At 32.9% G+C, this 22,642-nt stretch overlaps 2 protein-coding genes across 2 annotated transcripts in view; both read right to left on the bottom strand.

Annotated features, from left to right (window-relative positions):
• Nucleotides 1-22,642, bottom strand: part of LOC132550721 (centriolin-like) — a 75,129-nt gene that overhangs the window by 5,590 nt on the left and 46,897 nt on the right. The window contains exons 31-50 of the mRNA XM_060214812.1: nt 22,109-22,332; nt 20,564-20,765; nt 20,118-20,324; nt 19,733-19,797; nt 19,321-19,447; nt 16,795-16,806; nt 13,791-13,955; nt 13,395-13,670; nt 12,752-12,969; nt 12,319-12,476; nt 11,333-11,406; nt 10,698-10,886; nt 9,296-9,349; nt 7,876-7,977; nt 6,535-6,604; nt 6,175-6,275; nt 5,491-5,574; nt 3,738-3,878; nt 2,456-2,548; nt 1,433-1,564 (exon numbers count right to left, since the gene is read on the bottom strand). Coding sequence (XP_060070795.1) covers nt 1,433-1,564; nt 2,456-2,548; nt 3,738-3,878; nt 5,491-5,574; nt 6,175-6,275; nt 6,535-6,604; nt 7,876-7,977; nt 9,296-9,349; nt 10,698-10,886; nt 11,333-11,406; nt 12,319-12,476; nt 12,752-12,969; nt 13,395-13,670; nt 13,791-13,955; nt 16,795-16,806; nt 19,321-19,447; nt 19,733-19,797; nt 20,118-20,324; nt 20,564-20,765; nt 22,109-22,332 — 2,694 coding nt within the window. The remainder of the gene's footprint in view (nt 1-1,432; nt 1,565-2,455; nt 2,549-3,737; nt 3,879-5,490; nt 5,575-6,174; nt 6,276-6,534; nt 6,605-7,875; nt 7,978-9,295; nt 9,350-10,697; nt 10,887-11,332; nt 11,407-12,318; nt 12,477-12,751; nt 12,970-13,394; nt 13,671-13,790; nt 13,956-16,794; nt 16,807-19,320; nt 19,448-19,732; nt 19,798-20,117; nt 20,325-20,563; nt 20,766-22,108; nt 22,333-22,642) is intronic.
• LOC132550725 (uncharacterized) lies at nt 11,499-12,267 on the bottom strand (the record flags this gene model as incomplete). The annotated part of the gene is made up of 3 exons (XM_060214818.1): nt 11,499-11,531; nt 11,629-11,688; nt 11,989-12,267. Coding segments are annotated over 3 exons (372 nt in total), but the record flags the coding sequence as incomplete, so codon positions are not given.

The raw sequence follows: 22,642 nt of genomic DNA, 5'->3' as shown, positions 1-22,642 counted from the left end.
TGCCTGTAACACAAAGTATACTTCAGAAACAAGACAAATGTACTGCCAGTAACACAAAGTATACTTCAGAAACAGGACAAATGTACTGCCAGTAACACAAAGTATACTTCAAAGTGTGGAATCTAATAAGGATTAGATCCATAAATCATGTATGAAAAATGGTCAATGAAATATGTACAATCTGAAAAAGACACAGGAATTTAAAATGGATATATTTTTTTGTTTTAGTAGATTTTTCTCAGTGTTAATGGTCATTTAAAAGGTATGTAATAGTTATTTCCATAATTATTTTCAGCAGGTGCTACAATGTGTAGAGAAATTCATATACTTTCTCACACTTTTATAACAACAGTTGGTAAATTCCTGTGTGCAAAATCTATCTGTACAGCTGTACATATTGAAAAAATATTCCTATTGTACTACAGCTTAATTCTAATGAAAATCTTCCAAAATTCTGAGAGCATTATAACAGCTATGAATGTCATATCCTGATTGTTGACTCTGGAAGACAGCTGCTTTGCTGAATACAAATACAGGATAAATACATTGTGCTTGAACTTATTATAGATTTCAGTTTTATTTCCAGATTTTTTTTTTTTTTTTCAGTTTTTAATAACTTATATATTTCAGTTATCACCAAGGCAAATATCAGCATTCAACTGCTTTCAAAACATCTTTACCTTTTGTCTTAAATTATGTCAAATATAAAGTTAGAATTTGATGGAATGTCCATCATTTCCTAATCGATGTCCACTATCAACTATGAAAGTCAACTGTATGAACATAAAAGTGGGGTCAAACTTGAGCAAAAGAAATCAACAGAAAGTCTACTATGAAATTTTTCAGTGAATTAAACATATACAACTAATCTATGCTACATAAAATCTGTCATCAGAACAAATATAGTTTAATTATCTGAAATTTATTACAGAAATACACTAACAAATTTGGAGAACTTAATACATGACAACCATTAATAAGGTGTTCAGAGAACTTGGTATACATTGTAGCAGCAGATTATATTATTCTTATGAATCGTCCCCATTTTTATGTCTGTCATTGCTTCTACCCAACTTTCCACACTGGGTTGTGAATAACCCTTTTTACAATTTTACATACCCTCCTCATATCAATACTTCAGCTGAACAATTTAGTACAAATGTACACATGTATCTTAGCTCAATAAGAAATTGTAATCACCTCAGATATGTTTTATTTATTTTCCCACTTAACTGTACAGCCATACATGAAGTTCTCCATTAATCATGAAATATAATAATCATGATTTTTCCTATATATAATACACAGGTTTATCTATGTGCAGCTAATTACAAGCAGTGCAAACTACAGAATACAGAAGTGTCTACGATACATGGTATACATGGTGGCTAAATAGAAGCTCTACATGTGGCTAACAGAGACAGATCTAAACCTCAGATGTTTTGGGAAGGTTCTCCTTCAGGGAATCAAGGTGACGTTCTAATTTTTCACTCTGATCGTGGTCCACTACATGCTTCTCTTCTGCAGAAGACTTCCCATTCTGACAAGAGTTTTCAGGACCTTGCTAAAAGGTCAATGAAGGCAAAGAGACAAATGAAGATGAAGAAAAAGAAACACACAAAAAATGCAACTATGTAAATGTTATCTACATTTGTGTACATAAATAATGGAAATATCAATATGCTTGTGCTTGTGGAGAATATGATGATAAATACTAATTAAGATAAAAGAAGAAAACAAGTGCATCCTCTCCACACCTTACAAACACTTGGATGAGTGAACATTACCAGTAAAATCAGCTGTGAAAACTTCAAGAGATAAAATTACTTCACCAAGGAAATATGATGCCATCTATAACTTCCAATGATTACAATAAGTACATTACTTATCTATATAAGGTCTAGGTCATCTAAGGTTGGGTTGAGGTAGGAAAGGTGTGATGGGAGCTTGATAAGGGTTAGGAGTGTGTGGAGAAACTGTGAAACTTGAGAACAGCTAGGTACTATAATATCCTGTATAATTTAACACACCAGGTAATATATGATTCTGATATCTTACTATCTATATAATGAAGATCAAGCTTCAGTGAAGATTTAGACATCAATTTAATACTAAATGTTAGTTCTAGTCTAGAGTCTACACAAGAGAGTTTCCAGTCTAGGCCAGCAGGGCCTTCAGGTCAAGCTTCTTGTCAAAATCCTTATGACCATTCATTTGAAACCTTCTTGATTCAGAGCAATTTGAGACCGTGGTGTATTACTAATGGAAACATTTTCAATTATCTGTTGTTGATATTAATCAGTAACTAGGGAGTATGTTAATAGACTGATGTTCTTTTTCTGATAAAAAGACCCGTATATTTAGACCCCATGCTAGAATTGGTGCAAGAAACAAGGTGTTATATCTGAAGGCTGGTGTAGAACTACAGACCTAGATACAGCCCACCAATACTTACACTATCTTCCTCATGTTCACAGTTAAAATCAAGTTCTCTGAGTTTCTCCTCTATCATTTTCTCAGTTTCTAGGAGTTCATTTTGGGTTAGTAGCTGTAATGAAATTTTCTACAACTCTAAATACAGAGTCCATATCCCATCAATGATTTGATATATTTGCAGTTTGATGCTGTATTCAACCTATTAAGAGCCTTTGGCATAAAATTGCTGCAGAGACATACAAAACTATAAAAGAAAAATACTATGAAATACTTCAAGTACTTAGTTCAATTAAGGTAAAAGAAAGGACATTTGAATAGGAGGTAGTACAGGTGGTGTCTAAATGGCTCTTATTAGGTGGAAAACCAGATGAGAAGATACATATGTAGTTAGGTACTTGTACAACACTAAATGTTACCAAAGCCATGTAGTACCATACAGATGACAGACACCCAGATACCAAATTATAGAAATCATCTATAGCGTGCTGCTAGAGTGCCACGCGATGAATAATTATAAAACTGAGGATGATTATGATGATTAATTACGATAAATTAAGATAATATGACTGGTGATGCAAAAAAAATCAAGCAGAAAAAAAAATCAGGTTTTTATGTGAGATATCTATATGTCAGGCATGTCAAGCATGTGTAGATGAGAAATATTTTAGCTCAAGAAGATGACATCGGAAAATATCTCTTGTAAGCTGACTTTCATGTTGAACTATGAGCTGTAGATGAAATGGGCAGAGTGTGACACCTCTAAAGTATATTTTGCCTTACACCTTAGTCTATTTCAATAAGACCTCTTTATCAACTATCACCTGACATTGTAAGTTGCGACTTTTCTAACTTCTAATGTTTTTTTTGTACCCTCCCCCCCCCATTTACTCAAACCTCATGTTGACCTGTAAGATACCCTCATATATCAAAGTAATATTCACTTTAACCCTTGACCCCTATGGCCTGCATGTATGACATAAGAATTGTACCTGCTGTCCCAATAGCATGATCTTGAGAAGCAATGAAGTTTAGATCTAATCTTTTCGTTTCTTATTATTTTCCTAATATATCCCTTGTTGCCTCACATTTGGCCTTTAGTCTGATGTTCCTTGTGATAATGTAAACACAATCCTGATAACCTTGGAATTTTACTTCATGTCAGTCTGTGAACTGTGGGACCATTTATGTACCAAACTAAAGCTCCCATATTGATATGAAAACTTTTATCCTTAGTTGACCTTTAGCCTCTATGTCTGACCCCAAATTTGACCTTAGGCCTGTACATCTGACCCTATGCTGACCTGTTTCCTCATCTCCTTGTTGTCCTTGCGGATTCTGGCAATCTCACTGTCTAGTCTGTTTGCTTTGTTGAATTGGACTTCAGCAATGTTCTGGAGTTCAGAAACCTGGGAAGCTGTTCTCTTCTGCATGTGTTTCATCTCCTGTAGGGGTCAACATTAGTTTAACTATTATGGTACAAGCCACACAACACTACAAACCACAGTACCATATTTACTTTTTATAAATCTTATCTCAATCTGGACATAAAATTATATCTGTTCTCAAACTACTAGATTTAAGGAAAAGGTTATCAGTAGAGAAAACTCCAATCACAAAACTTCAAATGTCAGTGTGAAAAAAAAATCTCAAGCAAATATACTCAAACATTTGTAATAAGCTACAATGGCAGAACAATTTTTATGTAAGGTGATCTGTTAAACATGAATGATTGTTCCTCCATGTTCTAATTAAGTAAAAGCTAATAATGTAGAGTTCAGAATGTGAGGAGGAAGTGGTTTATTACAATATAAATATATATACTTTTCTCATAGAACATTACATACTGAAGCCCCATTCCTGTTAACATTGCTGGAATTATACATGGTAAGGAGGACATTTGTACAGACAAGGAAGAAATGTGACAGGTGTAGTGTTTATTACAGGTGCCAATACTAGGTGTTTCCAGGCCTAGGACTGATAATCAATACAATATCAAACCACTACTGGTGACATTGATACATAACTGAATAACAAACACTCCCATACCATCATAATCATAACAAGGGCCATCAGAGACAGGTTATGCTTCCCAAATGAGACAAACTTTAAGTATGAAAAATAACAAAGGGCAATAACTCCTAAATCATGCAAAGAGGAGTTATGATTCTGATGCACTGCACTTCTCCTTGTTAAGATCTATCTACCTATGAACTTTCATGTTGATACTTCTTATAGTTTAGTGTAATGCTCCAGACAAAATTAAAGTATGAAAAATAATAAACCTCAATAACTTCTGAATTATGCAAAAATGAGTGTTTGTTCTGGTGCACTGCACTTCTCTTGTTGAAATCTATCTACCTATAAAGATTTATGTTAATATCTCTTCGGTTTTTGCATCATGCTCTGGACAAAATTATGACGGATGGACAAACTGGCGACTATACGCTTTCCCTACGGGGAACATAATAAAGGTCTTCTATGGGATCACAATATCTTAACCTAGCCTAATGTTTGTATGTTGATATCTCTAAAACTCAAGAGGTCAAAAAGGTTATATATCTAGAGATGTAATATATATTATAGGTTTTAACAAATGTGTTAGGTTGTAGATATTATACCCAATTATAAGCACACTTGTTATAAAAGCCACTATATCCTTTCACTAGCAAGTTGTCTGCAGTTTCTGCCATGCAAAAGTGTCTGGTCCAAGTAACTCTACAGTGTGAAAAACATCCATCAAAAATATCACTAAAGAAACAAAAGCCTTAAAGAATATCAATCAAATAATCAAGTACATACAACTGAACCACCTGGCCTGCTGGCTGTGATGGGCCATAATTCAACCCAACTTACCACCATTACAGAAGTTCACTTGTTGCAGTACTCATGGCCAAATCATACAGGGCTTATCACTTTCTCAATATGAGAACTAATTTTTAAGAACAAAGCACTTGCCGCATCGTTGTATTTATATACGTTTAGCTTTGAGTAACTTGGACCTGATTCCATGCACGTCACACAATATCATACTCTACACTACTCTCCTGTCGTTACCTGTTTCGCTAATTCTAACTGAACCTGCATATCATGCAGTGCATTTTCCATCTGAAGACGTTCTCTCGTTGTCTTTGTATGATCCTATAGGTGCAACACATGAGGCATGTTAAGGTATAAATAGGAGGTTCCAACACAACACCAAAGAGTAAATACAAGGGAGAGAATCATAACAGATTAAAGGAGTTTATGAGTGAAGAATTTTGGGAAATTGGGAGATAATTATTAAAATTCACACACATAATTTTAATAAAGGTATTTGAAGGAAAAAAGAAGACACAGAACAAAAAGAAGTAAGTTTTTTCTTTACTGTCACCCTTTTATGTAAATAAGGAGAGGCAGCAGAATAATTATACATAATAATGAATTTAAAAAACAAAGAACTAAAACAGATATTTTGAATGAAAAATCAAATAAAAAGTGTGATTAGAGACAATTTCAATTTCAGCATAAGATAATTGTAATCTGAAGAAAATCTACAGGAAGCATTCATCTATCCACCACCGTTTAGGAATTCATTTAATCTACAAATGAAAGACAGGAAATTGTATCAACAGTATTTAAGATTTTGGAAATGGCACTCTTAAAAAAAAAACCTAGAAAACCAGTAGCAGAGCCGTGCTGCACTACACAAGTAGCTTTGATACAAAAAGACTAGCTACATCTTTTGGTCCTTATAATTACCTGAGCTGCCTCTGTGCGTAGTTTCTGTAGCTCCTCATAGGATCGTGACAAGGCTTTTGCAAGCTCACTTTTTTCCTCATTCCTGTTAGCTACTTCCCTTTCTGCCAAGAAAAATGTTAATCAAATGAAATATCTTTTAAATTGTTGTGAACTACCATTTTAATACAAGAGAAATCTTTCCTAAAATAAAAGTAGTGAGAATCTGTTAGAATTTAGCGATATTATCACTGCTATAGTACCGACCGTCTAAGTCAGAAAAACAGCCCTAATATTCTCAATGTGTTCAGACCTAATGTAGATGAATTTTCACTGAAAGGTAATTTACATGTAATATCTTTAAACACTTTTTAAAAGACTTACCTAAATCTTTTATGATTTTATCCATTTCATGAAATTTCTCCTCGTTAGCTTGAAGTTGTTCAGTTTCTCTCTGAAATATTCCAATACAATAATAACAAACCATATATTTCCTGTAAATAATATTTATTTTATAACAATCACACAGAAAATTAAAAGATTCATACAAAAACATGATTCAGGGCTCTCACACCCCATTTTGGGACTGGGGACCGCGGCCCTTAGAATTGGGAAAAATAATGGTGTTTTCCATAGAATTGGGAAAACTTGGAGTCTAAATTGGGAAAAAAGATGCTATTTTGCATTGGGAATTTGGCCTCAAATCTGGCAGATCGAGAGCACTGGGATTTTTCACATAATTTGATTTATAAATGCTATATTTTAGACAGTCACTGTGCTGTCAGTTGTTGACTATGTAGAATACTGCGAGTGTTAATTAAGGACTTACGAGTACTACGAAGGAAATCAAGACAGAAACAGAAATAAAATAAAAAGTGATCAAGTTAAAATAAGTATAAAGCAAACAGACTCTATACTAATTACTGAATAATGAATGGTTGTTTCACCTCTATAGAAAATAAGAAAAAGTTTGTGGTATAGAGAGTATGGAAGGATTACAAATATATATATACAAGCAAAAAAAAACCCTGTTTATTTACATGTAATTCAGAATTGCTTCTCACATAAAATTATCTAAAAACACTTCTAAGGAAACATCAGAATTAACCACACAGGACTTGTGAATTGAACATGATCTTGGCCACAATATGTACTGGGTATACAGTGGCCAGATAGTTTAGAAAATCTGCTCTTGATATGTTCCCAACCTGAATTTTACCCCAAACTATCACTATTGTGAGTTTGTTGGCAGAATGTTGATCAGGATGTTAAAGACTGGTCAACCTCACTTGTACAAAACATGTCTGAACATGTTGATGACCAGTGAGCCTGTAGACTAATTATTAAATCATTCCTGGGATGTTAATAGCATTAACAGGCTACAATTGGTTATTTGTAATTGAGGAAGGGGAGAGGGAAAGTTAAAACTATCTAACTTGTATTACAGACTTTGTAATGAAATACACTCACATCTCTGAGGATCATCACAATACATTTCACATGATACAAACAAATCTGTCACAATACTTAAATTTATTGATTCAATGAAAAGGAAACTTTTTGATTTTATTTCAAATTGAAAGGTTGAACTTTTAATGCAATAGAAATAAAATTATCAATCTGCAACATCAATACCATAAAGCTTCTTTATCACCACATTTAAATACCTGTCACAGAAAGAGAAACACAGGCTAAATTACTGGGGCTTACAGACAAAAGACCAACCTTGAAGTTTTCCATAGCGAGAGTGGCCTGCTCTAGCTCTAACTGTTTATCATGAAGGTCACTCCTGATATTGTCCAGTTCAAGGTTAGCGTTACTGACCAGCTGAAAACACCATCAGACAAAGGAGATAGATCATAGGTCAGTAATTACAGGGTTACATTTTTCAAAGTCTGCTCAGCATCACCGTAGCATTTCTGTTCCTTTATAAATAGGAACAGTTCCAGCCCCCAAAAGTCTGCTCAGCATCACCACAGCATTTCTGATCCTTTGTAAAGGGAACAATTCCAGCCTCCAAAAGTCAGGCATTCTCAGAACTACAGACACTTCTGAATGGAGGAGGTCACTATACCTAATGCTAAGTGTATGTCCTAAATTTTTGATTGCACAAAAGACAGCTGATTCTATAGAAAATATCCACTTACAATCACTACTTCACAATGTCTTGCACCACAGAATCATGGATGTGGAAATGTATTCAAACAAAAGAAAGTTTAAAATAAAGCTGGCATAGTGTAATATTTTGAAACAGATTTGAAAGTTGAAAGTTGTAAGGTGGCTGAACAGACTTTGAGTACAAATATGGCCAGTGTCATAGTGAGAAGTCAGTTACCATGGTTACAAATGACCTTGGAATACTGATGTAATCTGCATTTATCTGAACTATTCATTTTCCAATAATCTCAGCATACTTGCCCCATCTCTCCATATTTTGAGGGAAAGACTCGGTGTTTTAGACACACCTGTTTATCAAAAGGTTTGAAGTCTGTGTCTTTCTGACACTTGAAACTTTAAATGTGTGAAACCTCTCCAAACAGCTTGCAAGTGTGAATGAAAGAATTCTTAAAATCTGACAATTATTTTTTGATCAACTTGAATTTGTGCCATGAGAATTTAAAGGACTACATGTAACCATGTCAATAGAATTTATGAGAGTTATCAAAAAAACTAACTACAGCATTAATTGATAGTACATCAAAAGGTTGAAGCGGTTGAATTTTATCATTAATCATTATCTTTTGGAAGTAACAGCTATTGGAAAATAATATCCATAAAGACAAATTACTTGTACTGGAAATTGAAAGAAAAAAAAACCCACTTTTTTTTCTTCTAGTTAATCCTATTCATACTCATTTTGCTTTCCATAATTTTACCATTATACTTGGTACATTCACTTTTTATTCACCTATTGTTGAAATTGATTTTTCAAAAGTGCTCAGAAAAATTGTAGAAAAAAAAGAATTGTATGTTATTTTCAGGACAAGGTCAAATGAATTACTTTTATTAATATCGAAGTTAAATTAGAAAGGATGAAACCAAAATATTGGTTGTGATTAGAATAGAAGCACACATTGCTTTTAGCATTAATTGGAGATGCATGCATAATGAAATAATGATTAGTACATCTTTAATGGCCCCCTACCTTGTTCAGTTTATTTTCCTCTCTTTCCACTTCTTTTCTTACTTTGCTGAGAGCCTGCAAAAAGAAGGTTTATCATTTATTCAATCTTAGCTGTAAATAAGACTTCCCATAATATTTTCAAAATTTGTCAGTTTTATACAAGAATCTCCATAAAATTTCTCCCTATGATTTAAACTTAAAAATATGCTGAAGTTCCAAGGTATATGATATAGTTGCTTTAAATATGCTTTAAGCAGATGCATTTTAATCTATACCTTATAGTTTTTCTATAGTTCCCTTTCTTGTATCTATACCTTATAGTTTTTCTATAATTCACTTCCTTGTATCTATACCTTATAGTTTTTCTATAATTCACTTCCTTGTATCTATACCTTATAGTTTTTCTATAATTCACTTCCTTGTATCTACACCTTATAGTTTTTCTATGATTCACTTCCTTGTATCTATACCTTATAGTTTTTCTATAGTTCCCTTTCTTGTATCTATACCTTATAGTTTTTCTATAATTCACTTCCTTGTATCTATACCTTATAGTTTTTCTATGATTCACTTCCTTGTATCTATACCTTATAGTTTTTCTATGATTCACTTTCTTGTATCTATACCTTATAGTTTTTCTATGATTCACTTCCTTGTATCTATACCTTATAGTTTTTCTATAGATCTATACCTTATAGTTTTTCTATAGTTTACTGTGTATCTATACCTTATAGTTTTTCTATAGTTCCCTTTCTTGTATCTATACCTTATAGTTTTTCTATGATTCACTTCCTTGTATCTATACCTTATAGTTTTTCTATAGTTCCCTTTCTTGTATCTATACCTTCCACTTCCTTGTATCTATACCTTATAGTTTTTCTATAATTCACCTCCTTGTATCTATACCTTATAGTTTTTCTATAGTTCCCTTTCTTGTATCTATACCTTATAGTTTTTCTATAGTTTACTGTCTTGTATCTATGCCTTATAGTTTTTCTATAGTTCACTTTCTTGTATCTATACCTTATGGTTTTTCAATGATTCACTTCCTTGTATCTATACCTTATAGTTTTTCTATAGTTCCCTTTCTTGTATCCTTATAGTTTTTCTATAGTTCCCTTTCTTGTATCTATACCTTATAGTTTTTCTTTCTTGTATCTATACCTTATAGTTTTTCTATGATTCACTTCCTTGTATCTATACCTTATAGTTTTTCTATAGTTCCCTTTCTTGTATCTATACCTTATAGTTTTTCTATAGTTTGCTGTCTTGTATCTATACCTTATAGTTTTTCTATAGTTTGCTCTGCTGTTAATTATCTGCCTGTAAACTGATTACCCAGAATGCCTCTAATACTGAGGACACTAAGTATCAGTGGTGATGTACTTCCTAACACAATTTTTAACTTTATTAGCCTATTTACCATGCGTGCCTCCTGGTATTCAAATTCCTTCTCAGCCACAGACTTGAGAAGTTCCTGAAGCTCTTCATGTTTCTGCTTCTCCTGTCGTATGTAATCCTCGTAGGATTGCCGACTCGTCCGGATAGCTTCATTCAGACGTTCCATCTCCAGCTTAGATTCATCTCGTTGATGTGTTACTTCACGAAGATCCTGATAAAAAAAAAAACAAAGTTTTCGTAAAAACTTTTTACTTTGAAATTTTTGATGGTATCTCATTGTAATTTATTCATAGATTTCAGCAATATGATTTTAAATTATAAAACATTTACAGGGTTCATTTTTTGAGCTAGCAAACTTAAACAGCTATATTATACTTTTATTTTCACACATGGAGCTATCTACATTTTCATAATCTGATTGTGTCCCTAATAATTTCAATCAAATTTGTAACATGGTTTAACATGTGTTGGAGTATTTTCTGTTTAAGAGCAATAACATTTATCTATACTACTATGGAAAAAAACCCCAAGAAAGGTGTTTTCTGGATGATGAAGTTAGGTCACGAAACAAATGTAAATGTGACAATTCTGAGGAGAGATATTGCACTGATCATCCTTCATAGACCCTAGGAAGTTCTATAGTAGCGTATAACTTACCTGTTCTAGATGTCTGGACTGGTCATCAGCTTCTCTCACATGTTCTTTTAATGCTTTCAGCTCTGCCTTCGTTTCTGAAATAGTTCAAATTACAGAGGTAAATCACACCTATAGCAATCACTGACTTCATATAATTTTCTCTTCACTTATAAACACAATCTTGTTTTTAACTTTGTCCCTGTAACTGGTCCTTATCTTGCTGTGAAAGGAGAAAGATAAGCCAAAAAACCATCAGATACAAGGGTTAAAGTGTTTATTAAAGCAATATTTGGCCATTTGTTTGAAGTAGTACAAACCTTTGGATGTTTGTTGGAGGCAGAACATACCTTTGGATGTTTGTTTGAGGGAGTACATACCTTTGGATGTTTGTTTGAGACAGAACCTACCTTTGGATGTTTGTTTGAGACAGAACCTACCTTTGGATGTTTGTTTGAGGCAGTACATACCTTTGGATGTTTGTTTGAGGGAGTACATACCTTTGGATGTTTGTTTGAGGGAGTACATACCTTTGGATGTTTGTTTGAGACAGAACCTACCTTTGGATGTTTGTTTGAGACAGAACCTACCTTTGGATGTTTGTTTGAGGGAGTACATACCTTTGGATGTTTGTTTGAGACAGAACCTACCTTTGGATGTTTGTTTGAGACAGAACCTACCTTTGGATGTTTGTTTGAGGGAGTACATACCTTTGGATGTTTGTTTGAGGGAGTACATACCTTTGGATGTTTGTTTGAGACAGAACCTACCTTTGGATGTTTGTTTGAGACAGAACCTACCTTTGGATGTTTGTTTGAGGCAGAACCTACGTTTGGATGTTTGTTTAAAGCAGTACATACCTTTGGATGTTTGTTTGAGGCAGAACCTACCTTTGGATGTTTGTTTGAGGCAGTACATACCTTTGGATGTTTGTTTGAGGGAGTACATACCTTTGGATGTTTGTTTGAGACAGAACCTACCTTTGGATGTTTGTTTGAGGCAGTACATACCTTTAGATGTTTGTTTGAGGGAGTGTATTTCTTTCTGCAGGGCTGTTCTTTGATGATTTGCCTCGTCCATTTCTTTCTCCCGTTGTCGTAATTCTATCTCTAATGATTCCAGTCGCTTGGCAGAGGTATCCATTTTTTCCTCTATGATATTATGTGTTCTGCAAAGGAATAACACACAATATTCAGTGATATTTTTACTCTTTAACAAGGAGAGCGTAGGCATTACATATGAATAGCTTATTTGGACAGGTCAAACAGCAGCTACAGACCTGGATTTGTGTTGCATCAGTTGGCTTTGTGATGTAACATCACATTATTACAAACTTAGAAGAAAGGGTAACGAGCTACATCATGTGTTGCCTTGTAAATATCACTGTGACCCTATCATTTTCCACGCTACAGTTAACAGAACAAATTGATGGCTACAAAAAACCTTTTCATTTGGTTGATTTTGTTGTCCAGTGATTTACAGTTATCATCCAACATCTCCTTTTCTCGTGTCATGGCTGATATACGGTCCTCCAGTGAACGTTTGTCAAGATTAAGGCGTTCTGTGTCCTGTCGGTCACGATCTAGTGCCTGACGGAACCGCTCTAACTCAGAGGCTTTGCGATTAATTTCTGCTGTCAGTTGTTCTAATTCTGCTTTTTCCTACAAAAGGTATATACATAATATACTTCTCATTGAAACTACATGTAAGCTGTATATAAGTCAATCAGATGGGTGATAGGTACTGTCCTTTTGATATGAACATCCAACATGAGAGGTATAGCACTATATAGCCAATAAACCAAATATCAATTAAAAATGACAATTATCCTATAACGATACAGACATGTCTGGGCAGTTACTAATCAAGACTTTTTATCTCATCACAGACATAAAATTGTAGTTCTTTGACAAGACTCAAAATTCTAAAAACCTAATTCTTCTCTTCAGAAGGAGTTCAAATGAGCACCTTTCTTAATGACAAGTAGTAAAGAGTTATCAGCATCTACATTCCCTATAGTAGTATCTGTTATGATGGTATGTTTAGTACCAAGGATCAGTGGTCCTGTTACAACCTATACACTTACAGCTATAAGTTCACGCTGTGTCTTCTCCAGCTCTGCCACTTTTTGTGCATGAGTACTTTTAACACTGTTGAGATTTGTTTGTTCTAGTTTCTGCATTTCATATGCATGTTTGAGTTCTGTTTTGTGTTTATTCACAGAACTGATCAGTTTTTGTAACACTTCATCTTCTGTTTCCACTTCCTCCTTTACTTTTGAGAGTTCTCCCCTCTTGCTTTTGATTGCAGTCACCAGGTCACTCTTGGTAACTTCTAGATCCCGTAACTGTTCTCTACATTCCTATAACATAAAAGAGGAAAAAGATCAAATTTCACTTAAATTTGAAGAAGTTATAGTCACCAATTAAAACAGAAATATATTCCAATTAACAAAGCTAAAGGTCATAGTTATGTCCCCTACCTTGAGCTCTCGCTGTTTAAGACTTATCTCTCCTTCTGCGTCACGAAGAACCTGGTTAAGTTCATTTCCTTTACGTTCAGCAGTGTCCTGCAGAAGCTGCAACTCTGTACGTTTCTTGCCCATCAGTTGATCAACTTTCTCAAGGTCACGTCTCTGTACCTCAATCTGGACATCCAATTAAATCAATTCACATATCAACATAGTGTCATCAATTTCAAATCCTTGGAATTATCTTTTGGTATAGATTTAGCAAAACCTTTGTATATTATTCTTTTTATCCTTTTATCAATCACAATCATATTTAAATGCTGTGCTTTTCGATGATTCTAATTTCAGTTATACCAAAAGCTTAAAAAACAAATGTAATGTATCTTTGACAAAAGTCATGAAATGGACTATGGTCTATTCTTTAAATCTTATTTTCAAGGTGTAAGTTTTTTGTGATTTTATTATATCTTCAAAAATAAAACCCCTCAAAAATAGTAACTACTAGAAACAGGATCCCTAAAAATAAAATCCCTACAAAATAGCAACATTTACAGTATGACAGGTTATATGAAACATGAATACTGATAAAGCAATTTTGATGTCTTATTTCCATTTTCAATATTTTCCTTGGTGGTGATATTCATGCTGGAGATGCCAGTGAAAGTTTGGAATGAATAATGTATATATAGAAATAGTCATAAACTTCCATCATAAAGTTGCCAATTTGTTTGCATCCCCAAGTTCAAAACCAGTTTTTGCATCCCCTTGTCCAAAACTGGTCTGTGTGTCTATTAAGTCAAAAACTGGTTCATGTAACCCAATGCCAGTCTCAGTTTCCATCTTTCCATGAACAAATGAACATCAATAGATAATTTAACTTTTTTTATTACTCCAAATCTGACATACTGGGTAGTCACACACAAAATACAAATATATATGACTATGTTATGTTCCTTGTACACATGCAAGTATTCCTTATATATTACACACTAACACTTGGCACACACATATTCTGTATCACAGACATAGATATCACAAACAACAGCTTCCCAATAAAAATATCAAACACACATATTCTATATTACAAACGTATACCAAATACAATTTCAGGCCAAAGTTATGTTACCACATTCTGAATATCACAATCATTTTACCAGATATTAGAACTTTTGCAAATTCACCCATAAGAATCATGGACTTGAACAGTTCATAAATATATAATTTGGCCACCTTTAAAAGTCAACAACACATATATATACCATTCAAATTATCATTAATGAAATATCTGAAGAGCAATTTTACAAAGGATATGACTGTGATTTGAAGTAACACAAGCACCGGTATCAAAACCAAGTCACACTGACTGGTTTCCTCTTTTGATACGTCACAGAAAAAATTAAAACCCATGTTCTATTTATCAATGGAAATAAACAGCTTTAAATGAGAAACTTCTCATTAATAGTGTGATAAATTTGTGAGAATATTTATTGCCAATGTTACTAATTTTTTGTATTTTAATGATACCTTCCATCCCCCTCCTACCTACCCAATACAGAACATTTCATTTGTTCAAGTTTACGTAGATGGACTAATATCAACATGTGGTTTTCATTAAATACTTCAAATATTTAAATTAAAAAGCATCTTTTATTAAGAAAAGAGGACAATTTGTAGCTCAGGATTTAAAAACAAAAAGTATGCAAAAAATAACATTATTGGTACCATCCCCAATATCAATATACCATATGTATATAAAACAGCCTTTTTCTAAAATTATATATAATTCAGTACTAATACATATACAATAGTGAGGACATGCGGTGTAATTCTACACTACATACTGTAGCTGTGCTAAAGATAATTAACTAGAGTGCTATTACAGTTAAACAAGGAATACTCAAGAATTAGTCAAGTTTTGACAGACAAATAATTACGTATGATATATCATGATCAATCACATGCTTGGATTCAGATCTATGTTTGAAAGGCTATCTCTTTTGTCTTTGATGTATTTCATTCTTAGGTCAGGAAAGTACTTAGTATTTCATCAACTAAATACACAAGTGAATGTATACTATATCTGTATTAAATCACTATGTTGTTTAGGGATTAAAAATTCCCATTGAAATGTAATATTACACTGACGACAAGTTATAAGCCATAAAAACAGTGTTCTAATTTCTCCCAGGAAAGTTCTTGTTTCTTCACAATGTATCAGTTGTATTTGTTAGTGATAATTACACTGGTTTATTGTTATAGGGTATACAGATAATGTTGATTATAGTCAAATCATATACACCAGGTAGTTAATGTCATTTTTCCTAATCATGTAGCATTTATCTTTTTAAGAAATTGAAACCTAAGCTTAATTGATATTTTTTTTCCATAGACGTTTCATCTTTCACAGATTTCAAGTGTTTTTTCCCCTTTGAGTGACAAAAAAAATCAATTATACACATTCTCTACACCATTTGAAGAATTTTTAATTTGTAAATACTTAACACTGAATGTATTAAAGGCAAGGGTTTTTCTTTCAAATGTCTAAATTTCTCAAAAAAGTTCATATAATATTTTCTCCAATTAAGTTAAGTCCAATGCTGTACCAGTACGCTCTCCATTCATTAAATGCATTGTATAACTATAAGCATTAAGATTATGTTTCACACCTGATTGGTTAATTCTCTTTCATACATAAGTTGGACTTCAATCATGTACACCATTATTCACATGCAACCAATTAAGTCATTAATGAAACGGGAAACTTTGTAAAGTTAAAGTTTAAATAAGATGATTCAACTCCGAGAATCTTCCAGTTTTTTCCTGTCTTTTCTGTTTTTGTTTTTTTTTAATCCAAACAGAAACACCTCAAATTTTCAATCATCATCAGTTTTTCATTTGTGAGTCTGTTGATCAATAATATCCCCATATGTACCCCAAATTACAAAGTTTCCCTTGCAGTACCCCCTGACCTTCTGACAAGACACTCAAACATGCTTTCAGGAGCACATGCTATTACCTTTTCTTTATGCTTCAAAAGTACAAAATCAGAAAAAAACACTTTGTGTTATTATTGTTATTCATCATAACATCATCAAATGAAATCACATGCATTTTATGTCTATCAAACACTTTGATATCACAAAAATTTGTATTAGGAATCAGTGTCTGCACCATAGATACTAAACATACTTCTAATGTAAACTTCATTAAAATATAATTTCATTTTTTTTTTTTTTTTACAATCTTTATTGGTTTTTGGGGTTTTTTTTATTTCTGTTTTTTTGTTTGTTTTGAAATTCAATTTTTAGGATTGCCTTTATTTCTATAATATAAAATGGTTTTAAAAATGTAAATGTATTTCATCTCTATTTTGTAAACAAATCAAATTCACAAATTTTCAAATAATAATCCCTACTACACTGTATATATATCTGTAATATTTGTATTGTTGTCCTGGTGTATAATTTTCACAAGAATTTTTTTTCATTTTACTCAAGATCATTTATCTTCGTATAAAAATTAGGATTTTGCAGATAATCTTTGATATGTGTTTAAACATCTATAATACACTGTGTAAGTAAATTTTAGTTCTTTGTGTCAAGAACAATGACTTTGTTCTTTACAAAAATATCAATAATGAAAGAGAAATGCTTCAAATATGAAACAAAAGGAATGAATTTTAATAGATTTTTGTTGAAAATAGAACTACATTTGATTTTTGAGGAAAAAAAATAGTACACTTCAAGACCCATAACAAGTTAACAAAAATCCATAACGAAAACTACTGGATACAAGATAACATCAAATGATATAGTTGGCACAAAAATCAAGTTTTTTTTTATTGATCATTGAAATACTTCCATATCAGAAATCAATCAATAAATCAACCATTCTCTTTAATGACATATATTTCAGCTCTTTGACCACAACAGTAATTTCTAAAGAAGAAATATATTTGCTATACAGATTACAAAATAATAAAAAACTTACGAGAAAAGCATAAAAATGTATCAAGCAAATTATAGCATGCATTAATTTAAGTAAGAAAATAAGTTGACAGGAAATACACAGCTACGAATTAAAAAGAAAATCCAGGCAATCAATTAATGTAAAGTACTGCAGACAATCAATTTTCTAAAGTTCATAGTCATAAACTTCACAAATGAACTTGTTAGAATGGAAATTAACACCAGAAAGCTGGTTTTAGTGAAACGTAAGAATTCTATTGGGAGGATAGCGGTGCAAGTATAGAGTGCAAAAACAGCAAAGTAAATACGTGTGTACAAATTCTATTTCTCTAAACGTGAACAAGCATTAAAGTCATATCATCATTCAAATCAAGAGCGAGGCTATTTATTTTTTAGTTAACATCTTATGGACAATTGTGAAAATAAAACAAAATAAAAAAATCAAAATAAAACAAAACATGTTGTAATGATATAATTTTTGTTTATAAACTTTTGCATTTGCCAAATCCTTAAGCTATTTAGGCCGGTACTAAAAAGGGAAAGTATATGACAGCAATTAGTACTCTAACATTTTTTACTAATGAAATGAATCTCTGGGAAGCATAAATATAGATATTTGTTAAAATACAGAATATCAGTTACTTTTACAGGAAGCACTTAGAGATACACAGGAGGATATAGATACTGCCAGGTTATGGAAGACTACAAAACACTTAAAATTATTATCTATACATCTACGAAGCAAAACTAAGCATGTGGTCAAAGAGCTGAGACCAGTGGTCACTCAAGATATAGGTCCAAGTGGTCAATTTCTGTATGTACCAGCCCAACACACAAACACACAGTCACACTGTATATTTGTCTCTATGGCAGAGTATATAAAGAGCAACCAAAAGTTAGCCAAAAATTAAGGATGCTGGGAAAAATCTTCAATATTTTCTGGGTTATCAGGATTTTCCTTCTTTAGACTTATGTCTCCTTGATTTTTGTGCCTTCGAAAAAGATAACTGAAAAACAGAAAGGAATGATCATGATTGTAAATACTTGTAGAGTATAAAAATATCCTAAAATGAAGGGAGAAACATTGTCATTTATCAAATAAAATGCTGATTTTAATTTTTTGTTTTTATTGATAAAGCAGATAATTGCATGTGCCATATATCTGAATAAGAACTGTTCATTACAATGACAAATACCACATTGCGTTCTAGATTCTACGATTTTTTTACACGAGACTAGTAAAGATTGAATATTAATTAACAGAATCCTAAAAATAGCATTAGACTATAAAAACATGTATGTACCTACTTTAAACTATAAAGCATTTTCTGGCCTGACTTTAGTGATGTTTTATCATTTCTAATGCCAGCAAATCCTACCTAAATGTGCTATTAAATCAACAGTATCAAATATTTGTAGCATTTTATTTTAATGTTCAACCATTCAAGCATTTTCACAGAATTTTTATGAAAGTTTATCTATAGTTTTCAGCTAAATCTACAAACATACCCACACAAAACCTGAAAAATCAATAAAAAAAGTTGAGTCTACATTCTATACAAAGAAAAGCTTACCTGATCACGCATGCGGGCAATTTCTGCACGTCGTTTATTTAAGACATCTTCTGCATCTCGGAGAGATGAATGTGTTTGTTTTTCCTGTTGCTCTGTTGACAGAAGTTCGGACTGTAACCGGGAAAGACTAAAAACAGAAAGAAAAAGTAGCAAAAACAGAAGAAAATCTTTTGACCTTCTATAACAATTCATTCTGATGTCAAATTAAAGATAGCATTAAAGCACTATAAATAGACTTGTTTACAGATTGTGTTTTACCAGAGTTGGCTATAACATGAAAGTCACATATGTGGCACCTATTTGGCCTGAACATTTTGGTTAGATACAGTTCCAGATATCTGAATATAAATCTAATGCAAGCTTTTCAGGTCAAAACTGAACAACGCAAGATTCATCTGATGTTGTAACTCACTTTTGGGAGGCAACTTTGGTGCGAGAGTCCAGGTCTTTGAATTCCAAATCCCTTTTAGACAACACCTACAATTTCCATCAAAAGAAATTAGTACACACATTAGCTACAGCTACATATAACAGAGAGAATCACTGTATGATATTTATGTTATTGAAATGATAAAAGTTTTAACTATAACGATAGCAGTTTTAATTAAAATGATCGTAGTTTTGAGTAAAATTATTAAAGCTAAAATATTTTTACTTTTTTGAGTCACATAAACTTAACATTTATGTTAATATTCCTGGATATCAATATTCTAATTCTAAACACTCAAGGCAAAGAACATAAAAATATATTGTCGTTCCGACAGAGATGAGCATTCCACCAAACACTTGATGAATACCTGGTTGACATCTCGAAGCAAGCATTCTTGTTTGCCACGTTTTCTCTCCATGTCCTTAACCTCTGACCTCAGGGAGCTGAGTTGCTCAGCAGCCTTGAGGAGTTCCACTCCAGCCAGATTGGCTCGTCGCTCTAATTCTGAAGTCTCCTTCATTGTAGACTTGAGGTTGTGGTTAGCAGTGTCATACTGGTCAATAGTTTCTCGTGCCTAAAACAAAACCAGTGTTCTATAACCTTAAAACTACCATTCTATAAATATCTAATCACACATGTGCTTTCAACTAGAAGAATTCTTAAGTTAACAGTCTGGTATAGAGAAAACTACACACCCAATATTTATAAAGAAATACTATTTATTTAAAACGATATCATGTATAACCTGAAAGTATATTTCTTTAAGATGAACAATGTGGCTCATGATTTGCTTTTTGATTCTGTGAAACTAACCTGATCCCTAGCACCTTTTAAATCACTGTTACACTGTCGAAGGAGTGCATCAGCATCTCGTAACTGGCTGCGTCTTTTGGAGAGTGTTTTCTCAATACCCTCCACCTCATTTCTGACAAAGCGCTGCCTACTTTTGACCATGTACTCCCCCAGTGAGTCGTCTGAACTATCTAAATCATCCATGGCATTCTTCCACATTTTCCTGATTCAAAAATTTGGAAAAAAATAAATTAGTTAACACAATAAAATAGCTTGTTTCTCTGGTGTATTGCCTCCATGTGTAGCCTGGGTCATTTTGAGGTTTTACAGAAGGTCCCCAACATGTTTACAGAAGCAATAATGATAAAATGTCTTGTCTAAGGACACAGCCAGGAGAACACAGGATGGTCTGTGAAGGAGATATTATTATATGTCAGAGCTTATAGCTGAGACAAATGTACAGAAATCAAGAGACAATAACACAACTAATGGGCAATTTGTAAATTGTAATATTTGGAAGGCAAAAATATCCAAATATGATTTTCACCATTAATTCAAATTTAGCATATTATTAAGATTACCTCATTATAATAGACACTCTGTATTACTAGGATTTACCTCATTATAATAGACCCTCTGTATTACTAGGATTTACCTCATTATAATAGATCCTCTGTATTACTAGGATTTACCTCATTATAATAGACCCTCTGTATTACTAGGATTTACCTCATTATAATAGATCCTCTGTATTACTAGGATTTACCTCATTATAATAGACCCTCTGTATTACTAGGATTTACCTCATTATAATAGATCCTCTGTATTACTAGGATTTACCTCATTATAATAGATCCTCTGTATTACTAGGATTTACCTCATTATAATAGACCCTCTGTATTACTAGGATTTACCTCATTATAATAGACCCTCTGTATTACTAGGATTTACCTCATTATAATAGATCCTCTGTATTACTAGGATTTACCTCATTATAATAGACACTCTGTATTACTAGGATTTACCTCATTATAATAGACCCTCTGTACTACTAGGATTTACCTCATTATAATAGACACTCTGTATTACTAGGATTTAACTCATGATAATAGACACTCTGTATTACTAGGATTTACCTCATTATAATAGACCCTCTGTATTACTAGGATTTACCTCATTATAATAGGTATTTAGGATTTACCTCATTATAATAGACACTCTGTATTACTAGGATTTACCTCATTATAATAGACCCTCTGTACTACTAGGATTTACCTCATTATAATAGACACTCTGTATTACTAGGATTTACCTCATTATAATAGACCCTCTCTATTACTAGGATTTACCTCATTATAATAGACCCTCTGTATTACTAGGATTTACCTCATTATAATAGACCCTTTGTATGGGTAAAGAAGGATTATTTGACATATTGTAAATGTAAGACCATCATGTATGACCAGTAAATTGATCTGGGACAGTTTTGTCTGTTTTGAATTTCTTGAGATTGATTTTACACTACTGGTCTGTTTTAGACAGAAAGAAGTTTTCATCTTCTCTTACTTTTTCTTGTTGGACTTCAGCCTGTATGCCTTAAGAAACTCAAGTTCATCCTTGGCTTCCAGCTTGTCTTCTTCCAATTGTCTCTCTTCCTTCCGCAAGTTCTTCAGCGATTTCTTCTGTTTGTCAATGGCCAGATCAAGACCTTCCAGCTCATCCCGTCGATCTTCCAATTCGTTCTGTAGCCTCTTTATCAACCGATGATCCTCATTCGCTGCAGCATCCTCCTGTTACAACAAATAAAACCACATATAGTTACTTCACAAAGTTTGTAAGACAACAAGCCATTTACTTTCAAACATGACAGTTTTGTCTGAGGTCATTCTCCTATATACTTGTATAGACAATACTTATCCCTCCTCCTCAATCAATAAAGGGGGTAGGGGGGGGGGGGGGGAAACTACATATTTGTAGTTTATAATCTAATGTAACAATAACAGAAAGATGTTTAATTTGCTTAGGACCATGTCGATAGTTCTAGCAATACAGGGTTGTCATTCTAAGTAATGGTGTAAGATTATAGTGTAAAACTCCATT

Source organism: Ylistrum balloti, unplaced genomic scaffold, assembly GCF_031769215.1.
Source record: "Ylistrum balloti isolate Yb309-2 unplaced genomic scaffold, AGI_CSIRO_Ybal_v1 Utg370142, whole genome shotgun sequence".
NCBI lineage: Eukaryota > Metazoa > Mollusca > Bivalvia > Pectinida > Pectinidae > Ylistrum > Ylistrum balloti.
This window is presented reverse-complemented; position numbering and strand designations above follow the sequence as displayed.